The sequence below is a fragment of the Vidua macroura genome, chromosome Z, assembly GCF_024509145.1.
Source record: "Vidua macroura isolate BioBank_ID:100142 chromosome Z, ASM2450914v1, whole genome shotgun sequence".
NCBI lineage: Eukaryota > Metazoa > Chordata > Aves > Passeriformes > Viduidae > Vidua > Vidua macroura.
The window spans coordinates 28,999,554-29,016,659 of NC_071611.1; the positions used below are offsets into that span (position 1 = coordinate 28,999,554).

At 39.5% G+C, this 17,106-nt stretch overlaps 1 protein-coding gene across 1 annotated transcript in view; it reads right to left on the reverse strand.

Annotated features, from left to right (window-relative positions):
• Positions 1-17,106, reverse strand: part of MAST4 (microtubule associated serine/threonine kinase family member 4) — a 292,007-nt gene that overhangs the window by 144,219 nt on the left and 130,682 nt on the right. Inside the window, exon 5 of the mRNA XM_054002715.1 lies at positions 2,872-2,903. Coding sequence (XP_053858690.1) covers positions 2,872-2,903 — 32 coding nt within the window. The remainder of the gene's footprint in view (positions 1-2,871; positions 2,904-17,106) is intronic.

Here is a 17,106-nt window from a genome sequence, read left to right on the forward strand (position 1 = left end):
CCTTGTCATGACATTGGGCCTGAAGCCCCAAAAGACAGTGTGAGATGTGCCTGCCTGGAACTGTTCAGGATCTCTAGATGTCTACATAAACCAAAACATAGGACTTTTCACATTCTGAAATTCAATCTTCATGTCAACATTTATATAATATACAAATACAGCAATCAACACAGCCCATGCACATAACCCCAATGTCACAACTACTGCTAACCTCAGGAGTCTGAGCCCTTTTAATTAAGCACTATTAAAGTAATTTTAAAATACCATTGTTTGGGTTTGCATGGCCAGGTTTTAGTAGCAGGGGAGCTAGAAGGTGGCTACTGGGAGAAGCTTTCTCTGTGTCTGGCAGATCCAATGCCAGGTGACTCCAATACAGACCTGCCATTCACCAAGGCTGGGCCAATGAAATTACGTTAACAGCTCTGTGATAACAGATTTAAGAAGGAAAAAAAGTTATTGCACAGTTGTAATTGCAGCCAGAGAAGAGCAGTGTGACAATACGTGAGAGGAACAGCCTTGCAGACACCCAGGTTGGTGAAGGAGAGAGAGAAGGTGCTCCAGGCACCAGAGCTGATGTTCCCCTGCAGCCCAGGGTGAGACCATGGCCCTGCAGCTGTGACCCTGCAGCCCATGGAGGTCCCAGGGGATGCAGAGATCCACCTGCAGCCCCTGGAGCAGGTGGATGCCTGAGATAAGATTGTGATCCGTGGGAGGCCTGTGCTGGAGCAGGGTCCTGGTAGGACTTGTGACCCTGTGGGGGACCCACACTGGAGCAGGCTGTGCCTGAAGGATGGCACCTTGTGGAAAGAGACTCACACTGGAGCAGTTCATGCAGAACTGCTGCTTATGGGATGGACTCACACTAAAGAAGTTCATGGAGAACTGTCTCCCATGCAGGAGACCTCAGGCTAGAGTAGAGGAAGAACTCCTTTCCCTGAGCAGCAGCAGAAACAATGTGATGAACTAACCATAACCTCCATTCCCTGTCTCTCTGTGCCACTGAGAGGGAAAAGGTAGAGCCTGAGAAGGATGGAGTGGTATGAGAGGGTGTTCTTAATATTTATTTTACTTCTCATTATCCTGGTTCTTTTAGTAATAAATTCAATCAGTATTCCCAATTCAAGTCTGTATGGCCTGTGACAGTATTTGGTGAGTGATCTCTCCCCATCCTTACCTTACCTTACCTTACCTTACCTTACCTTACCTTACCTTACCTTACCTTACCTTACCTTACCTTACCTTACCTTACCTTACCTTACCATTCGCATGAACCCTTCATTGCATTATCTCGCTTCTGTTGAGTTGCAGAAGGGAATGACAGAGAAGCTTTGGTGGGTGCCAGGCACCCAGCCAGGGTCAACCCACTACAACCATCTGCAGAAACCTAAGCACTTTAATAACTGGATATGATTATGCTGTCACAATGGTGTTCTCTACTACATTTTAATAAAGCCTCAACACAGAAAGCACACTAGTATCTCAGTGATCAGCTAAACTAGTATGTATATGAATGCAACTGAGGTGATTGTGATGCAGTCATTTTTCAGATTTGGGGTAAACTAACTTATAACATTCAATGTCAAACATCCTAGAAAGAGTAAGCAAGATCAAGTTCCAAGAGCCACTTTCTGCTCTGGCTGCAGCGAACAGCAGTTTAGCCATTAACTTTAACAGAGGTAGTCTTGTACCCACACAACAGTTTCAGGTTAATATAAAGCAGCAAGGACACCAAAAGAATGCACCAAAAATAATTTTCTTTAACTGTTTTTCCCTCTGTCACTGAAATACTTAAATACTTGGCAGGAAATTTGTTTTCTATTTTCTTGACTTTTCTTTCAGAATGGGTTTGCTTAGTGTGTCCCACAAGAATTCTCATGAGTCCAAACCTAAAACAAGATTTTTTCCCAACACAGCAGACATCCTATTAAGTACAGACTTCTGGTATGCTCTTTGAGTCAGAACAACAGAGCACTTCACTGCACTTTCCCAGCAGTTACAGTTTCAGTTGTTCACATATTTCTATATATTCATCTACTATCACTAAAACCTACAAAGCACTATCAAGTTGAGACCAAGTAACCGGCCTCTCATGTAAGGGCACAGGTTTTAATCAAAATTGTCACCAATAATCTACAGATCATCTTATAGTATTATTTTTGAAAGAAAGCAGTAAGTGAACAGAGTTTGCTTCTTAAGACATTTTGTGATATACTTATCCCAATACTTTCTGAACAAGTTACTAATACAGAATAAGAAATGAGACAGATGCAAATAAAAAATACAAGCTTTAAAAACAAACAGCTTTAAACAACTGGAGCATCAAAGCCAAGGTATAGAAATCCAAGCAAAGCACAGTTGAACTCAGCATCTGAGTATATATTATTATAACTAAGTAACAATTTATACAAGAATATATAGTCTTTATTTCCATAATCAAAATAGTAGCTTAATGATCCTATACATCTAGTAAAACTCATCTATTCTTTTTTCCTACCTTCTCATCCACAGGACTGTTCACGGAGTTCTTTAAGCATGACAAGTTTCTTTTATATTATTCACAAAGAAAGTGTGTTTCTTCCTTGATTGTTAAGAAGAAAAATCTTTAATAGAAAACAAAACCCTGAACCTAAGGATTTTTCATCCCTTTGGAAATCCCTCACAATAGTTTCTCTAAAAGATGGACATAAAAATGGTGACTGTACAGCTCACAGGTTTTCATTTAGAATTTTCATTTCTTTGTATGTATTCTCAGGCAGAACAACTGCCATATTTAACCTCCATTCTAACTGCCCTGAAAACTAGTCTACTCTAAAACTGTCAAAAATACATACTACAATCTAAGCACAATAGCGAAAAACTTCATATACTCACAAACTTCCTCTTCTTGGAAGGCTCAACTCTTTCTGCAACAGAAAAAAGTTACAGTGTATTAGCAATAAAATATTTTAATTGGAGGTGGTCTATTTGAGACAAGTATCACACTCCTCTCATCCCATCAGTAGCAGAGAGACAAAAGTGGTATATTGGGACAGTAAAAGATGTTACATGTACCACCTTCCTTTCTTATTTGAAATATTAACATTAGTATTTGGAAAAGTCTATATCTTTTTGTAGCAGCAACATTAAAGTATTTCAAGCAATAGACAGATCTTATGGAAAAGACAGTCAGCTATGATGCACTGGCAACACTATTAAAATTTGCAAGACTCACTGACAAAGATAAAGTTCTTTGCAATACTCATAATTCACAGAAGTTGTTAACAACAGGATCACAAGCTGAACAGGTGACCATTGCCACCAAGCTTTCTACACTATATTCTTAAACCCAGAAAACATTAAGTACATAAAAGTTTGATCCACAATAAATAATTAGAATTTATTACAATCTTCTGCAAAGTACTAGCATAACAACAGAAACACCACTGTTAAACTTTACTACAGCTTTTGCTCAGAAGAGTTAAATAGTCAAAATACAGTTAACAGTTAAACAACTTTTTATGGGATTGATATACCCTGCTAGTCAAATGGAAACCGCAAAACAAACATTTTTCTGTTATTTTAGTGTAGAAGAAAGCCACAAGACCCATAAAGTTTTGTCCATCAGAAACAAGCAAAATATATATACCACAATACATATATTATCATCTATTGTATAAGTCACAGCACAGCTGAGGCTGGAAGGCATCTCTGGAGATCCTCTGGCCCAGCCTACTCACAGCAGAGGCAATTGCAACAAATTACTCAAAACTACATCCAGCTGGATTTTGAACATAATTCTGAACATTTTGCAAAGATGGACACCCACAACTTCTCCAGGCAATCTGTTCAAATGTTCAATTACCCTAATTTCTTTTCATTTCTCACATGAACCTGAATGCTACATTAGTTAAGCATTATCTTTGCAATCATGCCCAGCAGAGAGAATCAACTGCATTCAAATAAAAGGACAACTTATCTGACCCAGAGGATATACAGTCAAGATACATTTGAAGTTGAAGGGCATCATCCTTGTTGAAAAGTAAGGTTGCATATGTGTGTCCTGGGGTGACTTTATGATGCTGAATTGTATCCCTATTTGTCTGTTTAGCTCAGAAATAAGTTTTGCCCCTTTAAAACTGGTTCTGAGGGCAAAGAGGTGGAAGAGAAGAAGCATGGAGTTCGTTTTCAGAAAACTGCACTCACTCCTCCACATTCCTGCTCCTAGACTGTGTTGTCTGCAGATGGACAGACAAGACAGCAGGACAGAGCTCTCCTTTGCTTTTAGTTAGTTTTTAGCTAGCTGATGCAGAGAAGTTCCCTGGACTGTGGTTGTTCCTTTTCTTTGGACCTATTCAAACCTGCTCTGGACGAACACCCAGAAGAGTACCGGCAGCTCCCACCTGCGGTCCACTGGGCCCGGCCTGGGCTGTGGCATTTCCAGCACTGAAGGGGCTGATAAGAGACTGAGTGAGTCGAGCTGCAGCTCACAGAAAGGACTGTCTGAGTTTATCATCTCTTCAGATTGGCAAGTGGTTTTATTGTTTAATATTTTTCAATTTTTGTGCTGGTGAATGCTCTGCCTATTAAATAAACAGGTTTTTCCACTATTCTCCACAGAAATCTTTTTCCAGAACCAGCTGGGGGAGAGCCCGCTTAAAACTGCTTTCTAGAGGAACCCTTTTTGCAGGTTTTCTCCCAAATTTGCCCTAAACCAGGACAATGCGAATGGTTCAACTTCTGTGGTTGGATGCATTTAGTAATTTAAATGTATTTTTTTAATGTTTACTTACAATAACCTCACAAAAAGCTGTTTTAAAGTATGTAACAGACACTCTGTTTCCATTCTAGAAGTTATCAAAGGGAGTAACTGAAAAATTCTCTTTCAGAAGTAAATAAACTACATATATGCAATCTGTGTATGTGCACATGCATTTATTTCACACAGCAAATAAAGCTATAGCTATTGACCAGAAAACACATATAAGAATAGAATCAACTTGACAAAAATAGTTCAGCCAGGCACCTTAGATAAAAGGCCATAAGGGAATGAATAATTATGTATTCTTTAAAGAGTTTTAAATGGTGTGCAGTAAATAAAGCCTGGGCTGCTAACTGAATGATAAGGACTAAAATATCAACTAGCAGCTCGATTCCTGAGTACCGCCCATCCTGTTCACTGAATGAGGAAGGAAAAAATAGTGTGAAACAATGCAATTAGACATCATAATGCAAAGGCATAGGAGAGCAGGATTACGGACCTTGGTAACAAATTCTCATACTTCCTAGGAAGTTCCAGCAACTGTTCAGAATTTGCAATTCAAAACAACATCTTTTAGCATAACATGTACTTACGTACAAAAGAACAGTTACACCTGCATACAATATTGCATTATGAAGCTGAGTAATTCCCCTCCATTTAAGATGTCACATTCATCATGAACAAAATGTTACCACAAGTTAGAACCCACGTACTTCCCTTTGTGGTTTTTTTCTTTAATATTTACAATGTCATTGTGTTCTATTTCTAACATGTAACTTTACTTATAATGGTAGGCACTGTCATATTGTAATAGACAATGCTTGTGGGAAAGCTGCCAAACGGTAGGAACAAGTCGTACATGGGTTTGAGCTGCAACATGTACTTTAAATTTGTTTCCTATGAATCTGTGTGGGGTTTTTTTTTTTGTTTGTTTTATTCAACAGGAGTGTTTTGGTTGTAGTTTATCATTGTAACAGCAGCGTAAATAAGAGGCACTGGCTTCTGTAGACACTTGAAGTCACATTAGTCTCTTGGCACATTCTCATGCATGCCGTGCTGAAGGACTACTTTTGACTATCAAATGAAGCTCTAAAAGAATAGTGGCTCACTGTTAAAGATGTTAAAAAGTGCCAAGACCACCCCATATAACATAAAAAAATAAAGCAAAACCACTTGTATGTAATTAATACAAGACAATTTACAAAATGTTGCATTTCTAAGGCTGGATTTTAAAACAGTATACACATAAACAAAAGAAGTACTGAAATAAAACAAATATCCTTCCTGGATAATATTTCTATCCTCATTTTTCCTATCTATTACAACCATGATGTTAAAACAAAAGGTCACTTCTCTCATGCTTCTCCAGCTGGAGTACGTCCAAGAAAAAAAAAGTAACCTAAAATGTAGTAAACTGAAGCATGTTTTTCTCTCTCAGATCACACTAAATTATTACAGCTCCTACATGATTTTTTTGGTATTACTTAAGGCTCACCTGTCCCAAAGATTTTCCCACAGCCTGAACAGATTATGGACTGTGTCCCTACAGACTTTCTCCCTCCTGAGAAGGCTCAACAACATGACGCTAGCTTCACAGTAGTACAGCATACTCCACAACTGGCTCTACACAAAACAGGTGGGAAAAGCATAAACACACTCTGCATAGGGCTTAGGTCTAGCTTATAGCTTAGATTCGAGAAATCATTTATTTCCTAGGTATACAAAACACTATTTGTACTAAAAAGTTAAAGACAACACTTTTACTCTGCCCGTTCCAGCTGTTTTTGTCACAGCCACTTTAAACAGGGACAAATGATACTAAACCAAAAGTATTTCATTCTTCAGGCTTGCAACGCTCCAGTTAAACTCCAAATGACCCGCATCAACTTCAGTTTTCTGGCAAATCAGTGTTTCCTTTCTGAAAGCCTCAGTAGAAGACCCAGAAGACCTGTCTGCCCTAGTTCCACTGTTCAGCATCCAATGCATGCAGACTGCTGAAGGTAAAACTTAGCACGGTCAGGACCTGTGGATCACATCCTTAGCAGGCAAGCACCTGGGGCGTTACAAAGAGAAAAAGATGCCTTCGCTACAACTCTGCATGGTTCTCAGTCACCAGCTCTGCCCCGGAGGATCCCACTGTGCTCTTCTGCCCTTGCCCTACATGAAATCCTCCTCTGGCCAGTTCAAGTTGCGCTGGTTTTAGGGCTACTTCATTCCACTGCAATAACATAAAGCATTTAATGGACCAGAGACTCTTGCCCTTGAGGCCCTGTGTGTCTCAAAAACTACTGTCACAAAATATAACAAACCTTCTCTCCAGTTTAAGAGATCAGTGCCAAATTGCTATGATGAAGCATTAAGAACCAGGTATATTGAATGCAATTGCAGCTGTCAGTCAGCTCAAACTCTCTACTCTGTGCATTTTACTATCAATAACATGTTTTGACAAGAATAATGCTTTTTGATTATTTCAATAATTATGATTCTTCCCCTGGTCCTATACACCTCTAAGACACTTCCATATGCACAAGTTCAGTATCTTCACCACAATGCAGATATTCAGCCTTATAAATAGATCAAACTGAACAAATAAAACACAGTCAACTTTATTCTGAGTCAAGGCCTTCACCCTCCTAATTAGAAATACGGTTTAGAAAAAAAGACATATGTAAATAGATTTGAACAAAACAGGTGACTTAGAAAACACTAACTTCTTCACACTACTTGTGAAGATTACCCGCAAGTTAGAGAAAATTTTAAATATTGAATTTCGTCCCCTATATGCAAGGAAGAAAAAAATGTCATTAACTTATTGCTTGTTACTGGTTCAATTTTAAGCAACCAGTATTTAAACATTTAAATATTATTTAAACAACGAGTAAAAAGTTGCAACATTCATAAACTACCAAAAACACAGCTAATATTATTAATACAAGGTTGACTTTACAATCATGGTAAATCTGCTTCATCTTCCAACAACTGCAATCTTCAAATATTCAAGAAGTCTTTCAGAGTTTCGAGTTGCTCATTAAAGTAGTCTGGAAAAGTGCACTTTTTCAAAACAATTTCAGTCATGCACTCTTCAGCTGTTGAGGTGTTAAGTATAATAAGATTAATACGAGGAGTTGGGGGTTTTTTTAAACATTGTTGCTCTATCCATCCATCATAAACTGTAAATATCTGGCAGCTTTCTGGTGACAGCTGATCTTAACAGCTTAAAATTGTAACATTATCACTGCATCAGTAACAGCAGGAAGGAAAAAAAAACAGCAATGACACACAATTCACCTTCTTATCATCATCAATGACAGCAAGACTTATTGCTTTGAGGAATGAATTTGATGAATTTCTTCCTAAGTAATTACAATGTTTTTGCTGAAGATAAGCTGGGGGATGACAGCAGATCTTGCATTTGGATGTGGCAATAAGAATATAAAGCAGTGCAAGTGACAAAGTAAAGTATTGTTTCAATGTATCAGAGAAAGGTATTACACCATGCAAGAGCTTTTTACAAGCTAATCTTGACCTCTTTATAAGATTAATATATCAAGTCATTGCAGTAATCCATTCTAAATACCTTCTAAGCAAGGCAGTGGCAGGTGATGCTTTTTATTTTATTGCTTCCAATTTCGCCAGCATTTGGTTCTTTTGAATGACAGAGTAGTAATGTCTGTGTGGAGACTGATCAACCACAACAAATGACAAGTGGTGATGTCACACACCAAATTTACATCTTCTGCTCTAAGTTTGTTTCTCTGGCAAAGCTGTCTTTTGTTTCTATGACAACTTAAAAGTGTTTCCTGGTTCCAGGGATAGTAAGCCATTGCCTCAGAAATGGTATTCTATTAACATCAGGGTGGAATTTTAGGAGTGACTATTTACCCTAAAAATTGCAGTTGAACACAGGATTAACCAATTTTCAAAAAGATGCTGAAAATACATTGAGGTCTTTCTTTGTCAGTCAAAATGTTTTCACTTGGATCTGATTTCTCTCAAAAGAGGTGTAACTGTAAAACTGTTCTTCCTTTCAGATGACCTAAGTGAATTTGTATTTGCAACACCTTGTTCTCAGCAGTCTGAGTTCTAGACTTGTCCAAGATGCAACTCTATATCCACTTTTCTCAGGAAAACTGAATCAAATACCTTCTTCACTGATAATGTGAGTCAAGATCACTATCTTTCCTTTTCCACATTTGCTGCCAAGGAACCTGGCAGTATCCATGCCTTACAGTAAAGACTGATGTTCTGCCTTTTAGCTGAAGGCTTACAGGTTCTTTCCACTCATTCAGGCACAGCCACCAGTTTACCAGGGTTTTTGCTTGCTTATTGTGTACTCTCACCAACTGAATCACAGGTCATCCCTTCACAAGCATTTCCATGAACAAAAATTGCCACTTCTGCACTGGCAAGCTCTAGAAGGTAGTTATCACTACTCAAGGAAGACTCCATTCACAGTTGCCCTGTGACAGCAAAACACTCCTTAAGACAAAACACAATGCTTCCTAATTCTTAATTCTGCACATTCTTAATTGTGCATTTAAAAATTTAAAGGTATTATTCTGTATCACATCCCCAAACTTCAAGTTGCAAATTAGCAACACTACCACAGATTCTAATGGGAATATACTGTAGAAGTGAAGAGGCACTTAAGCTCCAGCTTGGCCAGGAAAAGCCACATTTTATCTAATTCAGTATTGCGTGTTCTATGTAATTCATTTTTATCTCCTTAGTTAACCTTCCCTGCTTTTGTTACAGGCACTGCTGACTGTATCCTTCAAAGGAGAAACATATCTTTATGTCAGTTCTGTGTTCTGAGATGTAAAAGGAATATTCAAGTGCTAGGCAAATTATCAATTTAAATGCAAATTAACTGGATCAAAAAGGATGCCAAACTGGCTATATATAAAAACCAGATAACAAAAAGACAACAATCACTTTATCACATACAAGAGCAATTTGAATAATCTGTTTTCCTACAGATGAACCAAATACAACATTAAGATTTATAATAAACTAGACTCAACTAAGTAAACAGCAGTTAAATGTGTTTTGCTTTGCATAGTATTCTAGAAATTCTCATATAGCATTAAAAACACTGATCCATATGGAAGACGAAACATTTCAGAAGGATTCCATGAGTTAACAGTAAGGATTTTTCCTATGAAATACACTTTAGTCTGAAGACTCTTCAATTGCAGGATTGGTAATAACATTTAGTAAGCAAACGAACTTTGTTTACCTTATTAAATATTGTTTAGGGATAAAATACAGTAGCATTCCCATCTAAATTTTGAAATAAATTAACAGAAAACAAAGGAAAAACAATTACACCAGGTTTTCTGTAGTTTTTTCACAGAAGATGAAGAACTACAACAGTTTCTTCAGAGAAAGTAGCAAGAACCTGAAAAAAGAGTCAGTCACTCAACGTAGTTTTGAATATCATCTTTAAATGTTAGAAAGAGAAAAAATAACCAAACTGACATGGCCAGGAAAAAAAAAAAAAAAAAAAGGAAAGTTAATAAACAAATAAGTAAATCAAAAGTGCTTTAAACATACCATTTATGGGAATAAAAATCATCAATGTAGAAAATGAGGCATGCCTAGTTTACCCCAATGGAGTCCATAATATTCAATATTTTCAGGGACATACCTGAAAATATCACAAATCACCACAAAAAAAAAAAACTACCAAACTGTATGTTTGGTAACCTCCTGCCCAAATGAGAAGCAGGAATGCATTTAAGAATTATTCAAACTACGCTTAACAACATTATCTCTGCTGGATCTCATGTTCTCCACGAAAAGCAGCAGTGGCAGAAGACATCAACATCACCACCTTATGACAACAATGCAGCATATCTTATTTGAGAGCAGCTACCCTAATTAGTAAAAGGTGAAAAACCCCTTTCAATGAGAAGCACAAGTCTTTCTGAAAAGAGAGCAATTTGACTGTTGCCAACATTAACTGTAAATCTCTGCATTCATCTTCTAGTGGTCTGATCTTTCTTTATTTCAAATAATTCACATTAAAACATAGTAGAAAAAAGTATTACTTAATAGATTGTTGCCCCCTATGTTGCACTCTTAGCTCAATTTAAAAAATAAATAAATAACCATGTTTCTTTAAGAAACAAGCGTGAAAATTCTGAATGAACTCTCCACTTCCAAGTACACAAAATAATTTAATCTAACACAGTGTTAGAAAATCTATGCTTCATTCTGACTTGCTGTCCTACAGTTTATTTCACCTCTTGGCAAAGTACATCACCACATAACTAATGGAGAAAATGCATGGACTGCAAAGTGTTTGAAACACCAACACTCAACAGATTCCCGCTGCCAAGTTCATATGAATATTCCCATCAATACAGTTTTAAAGTGTTATCATATATTAAGGGAAAAGGAGATGAAAAAGAAAAAAAAGGTCACACAAGACAAAAATGCCAGCTACTGGTACAAATGTTCACCTGAACAAATATAAACAATTATACAGTTAACCAGAACAGGAAAACCCTAAATCCATGGTTTAACTAAAGCCGGTGATTTCTCTAAGTTCTGTCTGAATCTGTAAGTTCTTTCATTAAACAGAAAGCAGTGTTTTTTATACGGGCATACCTACGAAGGATTTTGCCTACTATTAAAAAGCAAAAGAAAAAAACACTACCACAGCACAAAGTGGCCAGCATGAACACTTCTTGACAACATAGTTGCTTAAAGACCATTATGCCCACAAGAATCTAGATGCCTTCGTTTCCCCAGATGCAAATCATGTTTTGTGTTATACAATTCAGAAGCTGCTCTGGACTTTTGTTGAAATCAGTAACTAGATGATAAAATGATTAAGCTTGCCTTCAGCATGAGAGACTTGCCTACACTCAGGCTTTGTTTGCAACAGTTTTTGTTTGTCATTTTGCACAGGATAGAAGGGGCAAAAGAAGTCAAAATACATTTGTTCTTTCTTCCAGGACTGATTAGCACTAGCAAAATACAGGCCTTGCTCTACCTTAACGTGTTCACAATCATCATCTGGAGCAGACCAAGCCAGAAGGGGAAAGTTCCCTGGAGCTAAGTTTTAAGCTCAGCAGAATTGAGTCATGGAGTTTAGTCAAAGCACTGCTGTGCCCAAAATGCCCACCTTCAGACCCACAGAGCTGAGCTCTGCAGCTGCTCTTCACACATAAGAGAAATACTTGGGAAAAACCAGAAATAAAGGGCACAAATAACTCACTTTTTCACCCACAAAAATCACATGGAACAAGCAATAACAAAACATTACGTTTTCAAAAGATATCTCTTTTGCAGAAAAAGGATACTTTATATTTCCTCTGTTTATGATACCAGATCTTCTGCCCCTTATGCATTTAGAAGTCTCAAAATTACAGATTTTGCTTAGTGTTGACATTTTAAATACATTCACATCTGATCAGTTCAGCTGATCTCACACAACCTATTAGTAATATACTCCATTGATGTGAAAGAAAGTTTCAAGTTCTCAAGCAAGGGCTACACTGGAAAAAGTGAGGCTGTCTGGAGATTAACTAGGTAAATCCCGTTTGTGAAAACTGGTTAGTCATAAAGCACACTTCATTTTTACACTTCAAAACTCTAGTCACATATTTCTCCTAACATTTCATTTTTCAGTTTGTTCAATTTCAGCTGAAGCTTGGTTTCTTACACAGCTTTAAATGCCCTGAAAAATCTGGAGATCCCCTAAACCAGATTAATCTAAACATAGTTGCTCATAGGCCTTTTCTGCATTACCTGCCTTGTCCTGCCTTTTTGCCACGCTTGCTGCTGAACTGCAGAAGGCTATTGTCACTATTCCTCTTCCTATATGGTACGCAAGAGGACAACACCAGCATGAACTGTTTCACAAATATTCAATTACTAGTCAACACACACTCCAAAGCAAGAAAAATTGATTTTGACCGCTCCAAAGATAATACAACAAAAATCCCATGAGCCATATTGATATTATACTCTCTCTGCTGATGTGATCCAGGTTCTCTAACTGGCTGCAATCTCAATTTTGAGTATCTACCACAGGAAGACAGGAAAAAATGTAATTTGGGGATTTCAATGCTCTTTTAAAATATTCATTTCCCTATCAGAAAGGGAACATAACACAAACCTTATCAGTCTGCGTTTTTTATTTTTATCTGAAAGCACCAAAATGTGTTCAACAACACACATATCTATTGTATCAATCTGTATCAATCTCAGGTCTAAAATCTCTGATGCAGAGAGTAAACTGATGTCTAGCAGCAACTACCTTGAAGCACAACCCCCAGCTTCCTAATACTGACAATTTCACTGGAATAATCATTGATAAAACAATATTAATTACTAGGCTAGTGCTGTACCACTGTGTGTAAGAATTTCTTAACTCTTGACATAAAGCACTGTTTCACCCTAGACACAGTTTTCAAAAACACAGTGGAAAGATAATTTTTCTTCCATAAAAAGCAAACATGTAACTGTGATAAATCCTTTTCCACAATTTATATCGTTACCTGGTCCCTCTGTATGTGCTAGCAATAAAGTCAGGTATATTTTATAGTTTTTATTTGGACTACTTACACTCTAGATCAAATGAGATTAGGACTCAGATAGTCTTTTTGGTTTATTGCCATTTTATAGACGGTTTCATTCCCCTCCTTGTCCAATATGGCAAAATGATTGTTTCAAGTGAAACTACAGTAGATCACATCAGCAACTGTATTAAGTTTTGCAAGCATTACATTTCTTAAATTTCCTTTTACCTTTGACTGATAATCCTATTTACACCAGCTTAATAAGGTTTAACAGGATCAGTGAAGGTTACTCGAATTTGTATCTCTGTCTAATATCTTTGTCTGCAAGTTTCTATACAGAAATATCTCCTAATTAACAGGAAGAACTTGCACAGATTTCTTGTGCAACTCATCCAAAACACCCTCACAAAATAAAAAGATAAAAAAATAGAAGATACACCTTCAAATTTGTATCTATTCAATATGAAACAAAAGCAAAGGAAAGCCAACAATAGTTTTTCCCTGCACTTCCCAGATGGTTTTAAACCAGGAGATAAGCATGTGGTTTGTAGCAGCGTGTGGCTACAAGCAGCCAGTCCTAAAGTCTGCAAGAGGGAATAGTATAAAAAATTCCTCCCAGTTCAAGATATTTGAATTAGGGAAAGCACCAGTGTATCTTCCATGCTAATTTCATTAGTGAAGATAACAGAATCACAGAATAGTTAGGGTTGGATGGCCTCCAGAGAGCATTTGGTCCAGTCATCATGTCCAGTTGAGTTTTTAACATCTTCAGACCTTCCTGGGCAGCCTGTTCCACTATTCTGCTATCCTCAACATAAAGAAGTCCTGCCTCATGTTGAGGTGAAACTGCTTGTGTCATTTCTCCTTGTTATATCACTGAGCACCACTGAAAGGATTCTGGCACCATCCTTTTGGCACTCACCTTTCAGATATTTATATGCATTGATGAGATCCCCCCTCTCAGTCTTCTCTTCTCTAGACTAAACAGGCCCAGCTCTCTCAGTCTCTCCTCGTAAGAGAGATGTTCCAAACCCCTCATCATCTCTGTGACCCTTTGCTGGACACTCTCCAGGAGCTCCTTGTCTCTCTGGCACTGAGGAGCCCAGAATTGGACACAGCACTCCAGATGTGCCCTCACCAGGGCCCAGTAGAGGGGGAGGATCAGCTCCCTTGACCTGCTGGCCACACTCTTCCCAGTGGAGCCCAGGATCCCACTGGGCCTCCTGGCCACAAGGCCACACTGCTGGCTCATTGTCACCCTGTGATCCACCAAGACTCCCAGGTCCTTCTCCACAGAGCTGCTCTTTAGTGGGGCAGCCCCAGCCTGTGCTGGTACTTGGGGTTATTCCTCCCCAGGTGCAGGACCCTGCACTTGCCCTTGTAGAACCTCATTTGGATTCTCTCTGTCCACCTCTCCAGCCCACCAAGGTCCAGCTCAAAGGCAGCAGAGCCTTCAGGTGTATCAGCCACTCTCCAGTTTGGATCTTCAGCAAATCTACTGAGGGCACCTTGGATCCCTTCATCCAGGCCAGTGATGAACAAGTTGAGTGAGACTGAACCCATTATTGATCCCTGAGAAACACCACTGACTACAGGCCTCCGACTGGATTCTGCTGCCTCTGAGCTCTGCTATTGAGCCAGTCCTTGGTCCACCCCATTGTCCATTCATCTAAACCACATTTCCTGTGCTTACCAACAATAAGTAGGTAAAATAAGTACATGTATAGTGATGTACCTCAGCCCAGAAAGCCTATCAGATAACCTTGAATGTTATCACATGGCACATCCAAGGATCAGACAGCATATATTTAGGAACTGCAGCTCCTGCATGGTCAACCTGATCTCCTCTCATGATCATGAGATCACCTGGGTGATCTGCCCAGGGGATGACAAAAAGTCTGTGGATGTAGTCTCCCTTCAGCAAAGCCTTTGGAGTCTACTGTCTCCTGAAGCATTCTGCTGGAGAAGCTGTCAGCCCACGCTTTGGACAGGTGCACTCTTCACTGGGTTAAAAACCAGCTGGGTGGCTGGGCCAAAAGAGTGATGATGAATGGTGCTGATATCTCAGGGGTCAGAAATAATGCTTCACTCAGAGAATTACATGGAATGAGAAGAGGGTTGTAGACCAGGTTTTGGCTTACCCCTGAAACAGGTCTCACAGCCTCAAAGGAAGGACCCTGAACAAAGGACCACCAGGGCTTTTATACCCTGTGCAAGTCTGGGGCCTTTCTGCTGAGTCATCAGCTCGTGCTGTTCTCTGTTGTCACCTGGCTGTGCCAGAGACTCATGCACATTGTAGTGCAAGGGACTGGTGCCAGTTCACAGCTTCTTGTCCTCAGGCTCCAGGGAACTCGAGTTCAATCAGCAGCTGCATACTGAGACAAGGTAAAAGGCAATTTGGCAGGGGGGGATTGTGACCTTCAATTCATGGATCAAGAAACCCACTGACTCAAAAGAAGGGCTGACTGAGCATGCAGACTTATCAGTATGAGAAGCGAGAGAATAATTCATCCAAAAGAACTTAGAATACTAATTAATATGAGAAGTAGGTAACCTGTAGCCAACATGCCTCTGTTCACCGAAGTGGATATATCGTGTAAAATTTCAAGAATGTGTATCATGTTCACCAAAATGGATATATTGTGTAAAATTTGTAAAATTTCAAAATTGCAGATATACCACACAGCTCTCATCTAAGCACAAATCTTAAAGAAACAAATACCTCAGCTCCATGTGTGAGATTGGCCCTACTGCACATCACCTGACAAGAATTTTAGGGACAATGACGCCACAACCAATTGGCAGACAGTCACTAGTGAGGTTCCCAAAGGCTCAGTACTGGACCCAATGCTGTTTAAATTTTTACCGATGATTTGGATGACGGGACCAAGTGTACCCTCAGTAAGTTCATGGATATGACTAAGTTAAGTGGGAGTGCTGATCTGCTGGAGGGCAGGAAGGCTCTGCAGAAGGCTCTGGGCAGGCTGGATCATGGGCTGAAGGCAATGGTGCGAGGTTCAACAAGGCCCAGTGCTGGGTGCTGCCCTTGGGTCACAACAGCCCCAGGCAGCTCCACAGGCTGGGACAGAGTGGCTGGAAAGCTTCCCAGTGGGAAAGAACCCAGGGGTGCTGGTGACAGTGGCTGGACATGAGCCAGGGTGTGCCCAGGTGGCCAAGAAGGCCAATGGCATCCTGGACCGGATAAGCAATGGTGTGGCCAGCAGGATCAGGGCAGAGATTGCCCCCCTGCACTTGGCACTGGTGAGGATGCATCTTGAATCCTGTGCTGTCCTGAGCCCCTCAATTCAAGAAAGACATTGAAGTACTGGAGTATATCCAGGAAAGAGCAACAAAGCTGGTGAAGAATCTAGAGAGTGGGTCCTATGAGGAGCTGCTGAGGGAGCTGGGATTTATCCTGGAGAAAAGGAGGCTCAGGGGTGACTTTATTGCTCTCCACAACTGCCTGACAGGTAGGTGAAGCCAAGTGGAGGTCAGCTTCTTCTCCCAGGCAACAAGAGACATGATGAGAGGAAATGGCCTCAAGCTGCACCAGAGAAGGCTCGAGTTGGACATCAGAAAGAAATGAGTTGCTAAGCACTGGAATGGGCTGCCCAGGGAGGTGATGGAATCACCATCCCTGGAGGTGTTCAAGAAATGACCAGACATAGCACTAGTTGGCCAGCAGGTTAAAGATTTCTAAACTACATGACTCTGTGAATAACACAGTTCTCTGTGGAAAAAAAAGCCACCTGTCTTTTTGAAGACACAAACCTGATCTCAGTATGGTTGAAATAATTCCCAGCTCTGGTGTGACCCAACACTTCCCCAGCCCCA